The sequence below is a fragment of the Homarus americanus genome, unplaced genomic scaffold (assembly GCF_018991925.1).
Source record: "Homarus americanus isolate GMGI-L3 unplaced genomic scaffold, GMGI_Hamer_2.0 scaffold40841, whole genome shotgun sequence".
NCBI classification, from domain to species: Eukaryota; Metazoa; Arthropoda; class Malacostraca; order Decapoda; family Nephropidae; genus Homarus; species Homarus americanus.
Genome location: NW_024739413.1, coordinates 753,283 through 763,902, shown reverse-complemented (window position 1 = coordinate 763,902; position 10,620 = coordinate 753,283). Strand labels below are relative to the sequence as shown.

At 43.4% G+C, this 10,620-nt stretch overlaps 2 protein-coding genes across 2 annotated transcripts; both read left to right on the top strand.

Moving 5' to 3' along the window:
* Positions 1 to 2,034: 2,034 nt before the first annotated feature.
* On the top strand, positions 2,035 to 3,445 carry LOC121874772 (protein mab-21-like 2). Its single transcript, XM_042379065.1, has one exon. The coding sequence runs from the start codon at positions 2,316 to 2,318 to the stop codon at positions 3,438 to 3,440; it is 1,125 nt and encodes a 374-aa protein (XP_042234999.1). The 5' UTR covers positions 2,035 to 2,315; the 3' UTR covers positions 3,441 to 3,445.
* Positions 3,446 to 3,691: 246 nt separating this feature from the next.
* Positions 3,692 to 6,535, top strand: LOC121874773 (protein mab-21-like). The gene has a single exon (XM_042379066.1). The coding sequence runs from the start codon at positions 3,940 to 3,942 to the stop codon at positions 5,038 to 5,040; it is 1,101 nt and encodes a 366-aa protein (XP_042235000.1). The 5' UTR covers positions 3,692 to 3,939; the 3' UTR covers positions 5,041 to 6,535.
* The last annotated feature ends 4,085 nt before the right edge of the window (positions 6,536 to 10,620 follow it).

Below are 10,620 nucleotides of genomic sequence, written 5' to 3'. Positions count from 1 at the left end.
GGGTTATGGCACGGGTAGTCAAGATGGCAAAAGGACATGGCGCACGAATATGGTCTAAGCACCATCACGAGACAGAGTTATTGTGAGCATCGACGAGGCCATGACATCGACGAGATCATGACATCGACGAAACCATGAGCGCCATCGAGAGCAAAACCAACGAGATCATATGACATCAACAGGACATCAGCAGGTCCATAACATCGACGAGACCATGACATCGACGAAATACATGACACCATCGAAATGACACCCAACGAGCTCGCGAGCATCGACAGAGACTAATCCGGGCAGGATCATGACATCGACGGGACCAAGACATCGACAGAATCCTTGACGGCGACGAGATCATGACATCGACGAGACCATGACATCGACGAGACCGGCATCAACGAGGATGTAACATCGACGAGACCATGACATCGACGAGACCATGACATCGACGAGGACATGACATCGACGAGACCATGACATCGACGAGATCATGACATAGACGAGACCATGACATAGACGAGACCATGACATCGATGAGACCATGACATCGACGAGACCATGACAAGAAGAACTTGAAAAAAATCACTTAACATTTCAGTCAATAATAAAACGTCATATGTCTTATAGTTTTCAACACCTCGGCGTCATTAACTAACTTCTATAACACCTCGGCGCCATTAACTAACTTCCATGACACCTCGGCGCCATTAACTAACTTCTATAACACCTCGACGCCATTAACTAACTTCCATGACACCTCGGCGCCATTAACTAACTTCTATAACACCTCGGTGCCATTAACTAACTTCTATAACACCTCGACGCCATTAACTAACTTCTATAACACCTCGACGCCATTAAGTAATTTCTTCAACACTCAACATTACTAAATTATTATATCAAATTTATTTTCTTTAGTTGTTACCGAAACGTCCTTTTTACTCTCGCAATAAAGAAAAAAATGTAATTTCTTTGGGACACTTCAGCAACCATTAATAAACATTGCCGTATTGTCGATGTTTCAGCAGATATAAACAGTTTACGGATTTACAAAACGTTAGTATATGCATTTTCTTGTTAGTATAAACATTTTAAAGACACCGAACATTTCATGAGGAGCAACATTGTGTGTTTCCTTTTAACATGTTATCCTTGTTATAAACATTTCCAGTCCTCATCAATATATAAACATTATTTTCCCATCGTTCCTCCCGTTCAACATAGTTTACCATAAACATTTTCCCCATCGCTTCTGCCGTGTAAACTTTACCATCAACATTTTCCCGGGGGTTAAACATTATAAACATTGAGATGAAGGTGACGGGTCAGTGTTATGAAAGGTGATACGGGCTGCCAACACCTGACCAGCCACATTAATGACAGCGGCGCTCTAACCATCGACTCAGCCAGGGTAATACTTAATTAAACACTCACACGCCAGATTTTATTCATGTGATGATACTAATTTTCCTCCATAATTGTTCCTGTTTTTTTTTTCAGCATTCAACTCACTCGGCACTTCACTTAGAGGAGGGGGGGAGGAATTCCTTGAGTGTAATTGAGTGTCTTTTACAGGTGAGCACACTTGAAAGGTGAGGGCAGGCAGACGGGCGGCGGGCGTGGTGTGGTGTGGCGGTGCCCTGGGTCAGTAACGTCTTCATACCACCTGCGGGCTGGCTCGCGTCTTCTCGCTAAACCTGGTATTTAATTCACAGGTAGGTACTGCCGCCCTTGTCTTCCTTTGTTTGAGCCGATAGTCTATTAATTTACGTGTGAGGCGGCGAGCAGCCACATCACGGGGCACTACTCAAGAGGGGGCGGGGCGAGGCGCAACTTCTGTCAACTCGTCAACGATTCACAACTAATCACTCTTGGCATTCGCCGGCTCGTTGAGGCCACCAGCCAACCACAGCCCAGCCAGAGGACGGGCCATCCCACCGTGAAACCCTGCAGCCAATGGCAGCGCGACCTCTCGCTCTGGATTATCGATTGCACCGCCCACCGAGCGTTGGCCAATGGTGAGAAGGTTTCACCTTGACGTCACTCATAGCCAGTAGATCCCAAGGATAGGGAACAGACGAAGTCGTAGTTTAGAGGAGCCAACTTATCAGTGAACTAAATGGATATTATATAGTAATTACTCACGGAGATTTAAGCCCCAAATCAAGTTTTCGATCCTAACTGTGTGCGAGGGAGTTGTAAGCAGCGCCTCGTGAAGCGTGGTGGAATAAGTTACATGCGGCTGCCCTGCCTGGCCGACTTGTGAGGCTCGCCACGAGAATATTGTGTGTGTGTGCAGCGGAGACAGAGTACCAGACACCATGTTGGTGCCCAGCGACGGCGTCTCCTCTGGCTCCGGCAAGCTGGTGGCCGCCCTCGAGCAGTTCTACGCCGAGCAGGTGTCCAAGAGGCGTATGATCGTCAACAAGCGGGTGGAGGAGGTGGTGCAGGTGGCTCATGACCTCATGAAACATGTGGAGGCGCAGGAGCCCCGCTGCCTCTCCACGCTCACCCAGGCCGGCGGCCGCTGGGAGGGCCTCCACATCCTCTCCCCTAACGAGTACCAAGTCACCATCTACCTCAACCAAATGGGAGAGTTCAACCTGGTGGATGACGGTACTGTGCCTGGGAGTGCCGTCCTCAAGCTGAGTGACGGTCGCAAGAGGTCCATGTCGCTATGGGTAGAGTTCATCACGGCCTCGGGTTACCTGTCCTCACGTAAGATGCGTGCCCGCTTCCAGACCCTGGTGGCCCAGGCGGTGGAGAAGTCCCAGTACCGCGACCAGCTGAGAATGGTGGGCGGCACCTCGGAGGTCCGCGTCAGGATTCGTGACACCTACACCCTCGACCTCACCCTCGCGTTCAAGTGTTACGGCATCTGGCCCAGGTCAGCTGCCCACTGGCCTGAGCTGTCCTTGCCCTGGCCTGGGGTGGAGCTGGCGGCAGAGGTCAAGATGTCAGGGTTCACCTTAGTGTCACGTGACTGCTCCCACCTAGCACGAGACAAGGACAAGGAGAAGCAAGACGCTGCCATCACGGCTGAGGGTGACACCTGGGTCATGGTGTTCATGGAGGCTGAGGACAGACTCCTCACTCAGGGATGCCGTAAGAAGTGTCTCTCTATCCTCAAGACTCTGCGAGACAGGCACCTCGACCTGCCAGGTAACCCCGTCAGCTCGTACGTGCTCAAGACCCTGGTGTTGTACGAGTGTGAGAAACACCCACACGAGTGGGAGTGGGACACCATCAGCCTGGGGGACCGCATCAACGGCATCCTATTGCAGCTCATATCATGTCTGCTGTGTCGTAGGTGTCCCCACTACTTCCTGCCTCAGGTGGACCTCTTCCGTGGGTCACCCCGCCAGAGCCTCACTCAGGGGGCCTCCCAAACGTGGCGCCTCACCCGTGACCTTCTCACCAGAACAGAATACCTTCAACAGTGCTAATGCGCTAACTACTACTACCAAAAACAACAATAACAGCCTGCCGAGCCGTCGCGGTGGGTGGACAGTTAAGTCAATCAGTCAACCTCCTGTAACTTAGTACCTGAAGCAGCCACCGCGTGACAACAGTCATAGGGCCATCGATCGGCGTGTGCTAGGGTAGGTCGTGGGTCCTGACGGCCGGCAAGATGGATGTCCTGTCGGTGTCCTGCTCCTAACGCGGCGCCGTGACACCAGGGCGGGGCAGTGGGAGGCGCGCCGCCCCAAGGCTCCGCCCACATTGCATCTCCTGCAGGCGCAACTCACGCATCAGTAATTAGCAGCGCGAGGTTGCGAGGAAGTCCCGTTGCATCGAGTGGCAGGCAGGTGCCACTGTCACGTGCCCCCCGCTACCTCCACTTGGCCCTGGTACCAACCAACTTGTGCCCCATCTGACATTGTTTCCCCCACCAAGGAGCACTCCTCTTGTACCTGAGGTAGGAGGCCAGAGCGCGGTGTTGGGATGCTGGTGCCGGCGGACATGCAGGGTGCCCAGTCACGCATGCTGTACCAGGTAAACAAATACTCGACGGAGCGAGTGGCCGCCCGCCGGGCAGCTGTTGCAAAGACTCTGCGGGAAGTTGTCAAGGTCGTGCAAGATGTTCTGAAGGAAGTTGAGGTACAGGAGCCGCGGGTGATCTCCTCTCTGGCAGAGGTCAATGGCCGCTTCGAGGGACTCAACGTCGTTTCGCCCACCGAGTTTGAGGCGATATTGTACCTCAATCAAATGGGAGAATTTAATTTCGTTGACGACGGAAGTATTCCCGGCAGCGCGGTACTCAAGCTTAGCGACGGCCGGAAACGTTCCATGTCACTGTGGGTGGAATTCATCACGGCGTCTGGCTACCTGTCCGCTCGCAAGATGCGGTCTAGACTGCACACGCTGGTGGCACAGTCTATCGACAAGTGCACCTATCGGGACTCCGTCAGGATGGTGGGGGACACGAGCGAGGTGAGGTTACGTGTGCGGGACCGCTATGTGGTACAGATCACGCCAGCCTTCAAGTGCTCGGGCGTGTGGCCGCGCTCCGCCGCACACTGGCCGTCCCCGCACGTGCCCTGGCCGCCCCCCAGCCTCGTCGCCGAGGTCAAGACCGAAGGCTTCGACCTCCTGAGTAAGGAGAGCAGCAGCATAGCAGGCAAGAACGGTGGCGGCCTGGAGGGTGACGCCTGGGTGTTATCCTTCAACGACGCAGAGAACCGCCTCCTGTACGGCGCCTCCCGCAAGCGGTGCCTGGCCATCCTAAAGACGCTACGGGACCGCCACCTGGACCTGCCAGGGGAACCCGTGCCGGCCTACGCTGTGAAGACGTTGATGTTATACGAGTGTGAGAAACACCCGCGGGAGGCGGAGTGGGACGAGGGGGCGCTGGGGGACCGCCTGGTGGGCATATTCCTGCAGCTCATCACGTGCCTCCAGTGCCGTCGCTGTCCTCACTACTTCCTGCCCAATATCAACCTCCTGCGGGGGGCGTCACCTCCCGCCCTTGAGTCGGCGGCCAAGCAGGCGTGGAGACTAACCCGGGAACTTCTCACAAACTCCAAGAGCCTCGAGAAGCTGTGAGGCCGCCCACCCACTCTACCTGCCTTGCCGTACACCCACCCACCCTCCCGCAGATACTTATCGGCCAGGTGGGCAGAGGAAACAACAACAGGTAGCAGCAGCAGTGTAAATAGTGTACATAAAGTGTGTGCCAAACCTTAGTGCTCATACTCCTCCCACACGTGTGAGACTTACCTCTATACCAGTGGCTTCTAGTTCGCGACAAGATACATTCAATTATATATATTATTATTATTATTTATATGCGCCTGTGCTCCGCCGCGGTGCTCAGTTTATTACAGCTGTGATAAGTTCCTCGTGTAGTAAATATGTAAATAAGTTGTCTGGTCATCCTCGACGCTTTCCTCCCCTTATTGTAGACATGACAAGTGTTGAGTGTGTGTTGTGTGGGCAGGAGGCGGAGTGGTGGTAACTGAGGGGCGCTGTAGTGTGTTAACTAAGGTGCTGTATAACAAGATTAATAAGGCGCTGTAGTGTGTTGTTAACTAAAGCGCTCTAGTGTTAACTGAAGATGCTGCAGAACATGATAACTGAGGTGCTGTAGTGTGTTAACTGAGGCGCTGTAGTGTGTTAACTGAGGCACTGTAGTGTTAACTGAGGCGCTGTAGTGTTAACTGAGGCGCTGTAGTGTGTTAACTGGGGCGCTGTAGTGTGTTAACTGAGGTGTTGTAGTGTGTTAACTGATGCTATAGGGGAGAAAGCGGGAGGAGTGGGAGACAGAGACACGCCCACTCAGCACTACACAGGACTTCAGCACACGTGAACAATAGTACCAGAGTGTAAGTAGGCTCCCTTTCCCATGCACCACTCCCCAGGGGGCTGACTCTCCCACAGGCTCCCAGGGGGGTGATTAGTACCTCTCCCATACACTTAACTCACCCACATCCCTCATCCCCAGCATCCCACGAGCCAGTCCCGCCCACAGTAGTATACGGCCTCGAGTCCCATAAAGTCCCACGTCCTCCCATACAGTCCCAAATCTTCTCTCACAGTCTCTCCCTAAGGCTGGCTAAACCACCACCTCTCCCTAGGTAACACACACACATGCACCCTTCCGCCTCCGATAATGCCCCATATCTTCATTACCTGTGTGTGTATATGTATGTGTGTGTGTATGTGTGTGTGCCTGAGAGAGTAGCTCCACACCTGTTTAGTCATCCCTAAGAGAAATAAGAAATTATTTCCTAGTGATTTAGAAAATGTAAAAGTGTTATTATGTTACTAGTGTAAATGTAAGTGTTACCTCCTGTCGGCCTCGGTGCCACTTGACGGCTGAATGGTCAAGTGGTAGGTCGAGGTGAGGAGGAAGGAGGAGCTCCGAGTGCTGTGTACTTAATCAAAGTGTTTCTGTTGGGTGTCGGCGCCATAAAGCCTTCACACACACACACCCCCTCACTCACCTCCCCCTAAAAAGAGTCACCCATTCCCTTATTTATTGACTTGTAAAACAAACCCTGTAGAATCTTTTTTTGTCAAATACAAGCTGAGCTAGAAACAAGATTTTTCATTTAACCATAAACAAAAAGCTGTACTGTCCCACCACACACAAGTCCCTCTTGGTTATGTATAACTTAAGGACCGGGATATAAGCCATCAGAGGTGTGTTAAGTAACAACATGTGGTCGTATATCTGTCTATATGTGGTGTTAAGACAATGAAAATAATACATATTAATCCTGAACTGTGGACATTGACGGTCAGAGACAGATGAAGTAACTCAAACTATTTTTTTCATATGTATATGTTCCTTTTCATATGTGTATACATAAAACACATGAATATATTATAAAGTGTATGTATATAAAACTTAACTTACACAGTGAACAAAATACGGTACAACGAGCCACCTTTTACGACACACGACTAAACTATAATACTGGAAGATGCTACAAACTCCCGCCCTCCTGAACTATATTAACTAAAACACATAAAGAGCAGAAAATACTCTTATCAATATTGTACATAAACTTAATGACATGTTTAGTGTGTAGGGAGGCGACCGTCACGTGAAGAAGGTAGTTATTTTAGCTGTATCTTATAGTCTGAAGGAGAAGTTAATATTTTTGAAATGCCATAAATTCGTGTGTGTTTACATACACACACACACACACACACACACACACACACACACACACACACACAAGGTGAAAAGTGCACATTAATAACCAATGCCAAGATTATTTTGCTAAAAATATATAAAAAAAAAAAAGTTCAGAAATATCACAATAACTTGGGGATAAAAGTACCGAGTGGTGATAAACGGATCGCTCGCAGTTTAATACAGCTTTTGCTACATAATTTACGACATTCAAGTTAATTTATAGCTAGCTACTTAATTTTTTGCTACATAATTTACGACATTCAAGTTAATTTATAGCTAGCTACTTAATTTTAACCTTCAGGCTTAATACTTAATTTAACATTTGCTACTTAATGTAACAATCCCTATTTAACATTTGTTATTTAATGTAAAAATCGCTCGTAAACATTTGCTATTTAATGTAACGATATTTAACATTTGCTTCCTAATGTAACAATCGCTATTTAACATTTACTACTTAATGTAAAATCGTTCGTAAACATTTGTTATTTAATGTAAAACCGTAAACATTTGTATTTAATGTAACGATATTTAACATTTGCTTCCTAATGTAATAACGCTATTTAACATTTATTTAATGTAACAATCGTTATTAACATTGCTACATAATGTAACAATCGTTATTTAACATTTGCTACTTAATGTAAAAATCTCTATTTAACATTCGCCTTAATGTAACAATCGCTAGTTAACATTTGGTACTTAATTTAACCTTACTTAATTTATCATTTGCCAATTAATCAAAATGTTTATGTAAGTGAAGAAGTCATTAACCATTTTACACTTCAGTGACATTTTCCTGTCAAGAGAATCTTGCTATCATACATTTGCTATTAAGTTTCGTGTTTGCTATATTCACTCGGTTAAGTCAACAAATTATACTGTACTAGGCGATACTAGCTACACACTTACCCTCTCACGCCCCACATATAGTAACATATCCGTTCAAGACTATACAGCGTATGTACTCGCAACCATACCATACTTATTAATGCGTATCAATACATTATAACAACAACAGCGCCCACAGTTATTAAAACGCAGTACTACATTATAACAACTCCCAATTGTTATTAAAACGGTACTACATTATAACAACAAAGCGCCCACAATTTTAAAACGCAGTACTACATTATAACAACAACAGCGCCCACAAGTTATTAAAACGCAGTACTAAATTATAACAATTCCACAATTAAAACGCAGTAATACATTATAACAACCCAATTGTTATAAACGCAGTACTACATTATAAATTCCACAATGTTATTAAACGCAGTAATACATTATAACAACTCCCAATTGTTATAAACGCAGTACTACATTATAACAACTCCCACAATTGTTATTAAAACGCAGTAATACATTATAGCAACAACAGCTCCAGGAGTATTTTTAGTATAGTTGTGTATTTTCTGTTATATTTCTAAAAATCTGATGAAGTCAACAAATAAATAAAAACAAACTGTAAACAAACTCCATACAAACACATGCAAACAATGGAAAGAGTAAAGAAGAAATTTAATAAATCAAAATAATAAGAAAAGGAAGAAAATAATAATAATAATTGAGGTATAGTGATGAAGATAATAATAATAATAATAATAATAATAATAATAAAAAATGGTTGAGATATACACCCCATTGGTACTCTTAGACTAATAAATAAAACATAAAAAAATAAACTTATATCAATTAGAACTTAATACTAGAACAGGTAGTTGACAGAAAGAAATCAAATCCCAACTTAAAACAAAATTATAATTTTTTTCTTAACACAATATCGATGTCGAGTATAATGTTACACAAATCAAATTAGTTAAAAATATCATTAAATAAAAGGTTCAAAAATACTAAATATTATTATAAGGAAAGAAAAATATAAATAAAATATTCTGGTGCTGGTGTCTTGTGTGTGTTTAATACATCAATAGAGAATAATATCAATTCCATTTTTTTATTAATATTATTTTTATTATATTACTTTAATTTTATTGTCTTGTTTCTGCAATATTTTTGTAGTATTTAAGGCAACAAGACTGAACTAAGTCTTACAAACCATTCATAATATCTGTAATATATATTACTTATAAGTACTCCACTTTTTAGCATCTATATTCTATTAATTTTACACTACAGGAATAACAACAATGAATAATAATAATAACAACAATAATAATAAAACAACTTGAGGACTAAAACTAAAATCTGATAAAAATAATAATAAGATTAATAATAATAATAATAAAATAAAAATTTCTCTCTTTTTTGTTGATAAGGAAATATATTTATTAATCTGGGATAAACGCCCCTGACCTTAGTTGTTGTGGTACAGATAATACAATAAATACAACCACAATTATGACACAGTTGCTCATATACATACATCTTGTAGCATACAGACATACATACATACAACAGTGACATTTATTTATTACTTAATGAAACGTTTTTAAATATTATAAAGACAACACAGGCGAATTAGAAAGATGATAAAATGTAAATAAAATAAAATAAATTAAAATGACCCAATAAACCAAAAAAAGGAAGGCAAAATCAGATGAGTTGCAAAAATAAAAAATAAACAATGAAACGAAAATAAAAAGAAGAAATATATAATAAATTGAAAATAAAATAAAACAATTATATAAATGAAAAAAATAAGACTAAAAATCCAAAAACGTAAAACGGAAAAAACACAAAAATTCAGGTAATAAGAAACGTGAAGATAAACATGAGATCAAGAAATAAAACAAATTAACCGATTATCTTTACACCTATTCTCTGATTCTCTCTCCATCTTACGATATCTTCCACACCTTACGATATCTCCACACCTTACGATATTCTCTCCATCTTACGATCTCTATCTTACGATCTCCCACCCTTAAGATATCTCCCATCTTACGATATCTCCATCTTACGATATTTCCATCTAACATCTCACTTTCTCTCCATCGTACTATACATCTCTCAATCTACGATCTATCTCACCATTTTACGATATCTCTCTCCAATCTTACGATACCTTAAGTGTTTTACGACTCAGACTGAGAGAGAACCAGACTGGAGGCTACAATCCTAATCCTAATTCAGTCACCGAGAATAAAGATTGAGATGCAGACACACATACGTTATTGGTGTTACTACTGTGAAGTATACATACAGAAATACATACACGGGTCTATAATACATACATAATACGTACATATATCCCAACATTAGATAGATAGTGTATAGATAGACAGATAGATAGATAGATCGATAGATAGATGAAATGATGAAATGTATAGATAAATAGATCGATAGATTGATGAAATGTGTATAGATAGACCGATATAGATGAAATGTTTTAGATAGATAGATAGATAGATAGATATTATAGACAATAAACTAAGGTCTATAACTAAACAAACTAAAAAATTATACCGAGTTAAATTTAGTAGTTTTAGTGGATTAAATTTAGAACCCTACAAAGA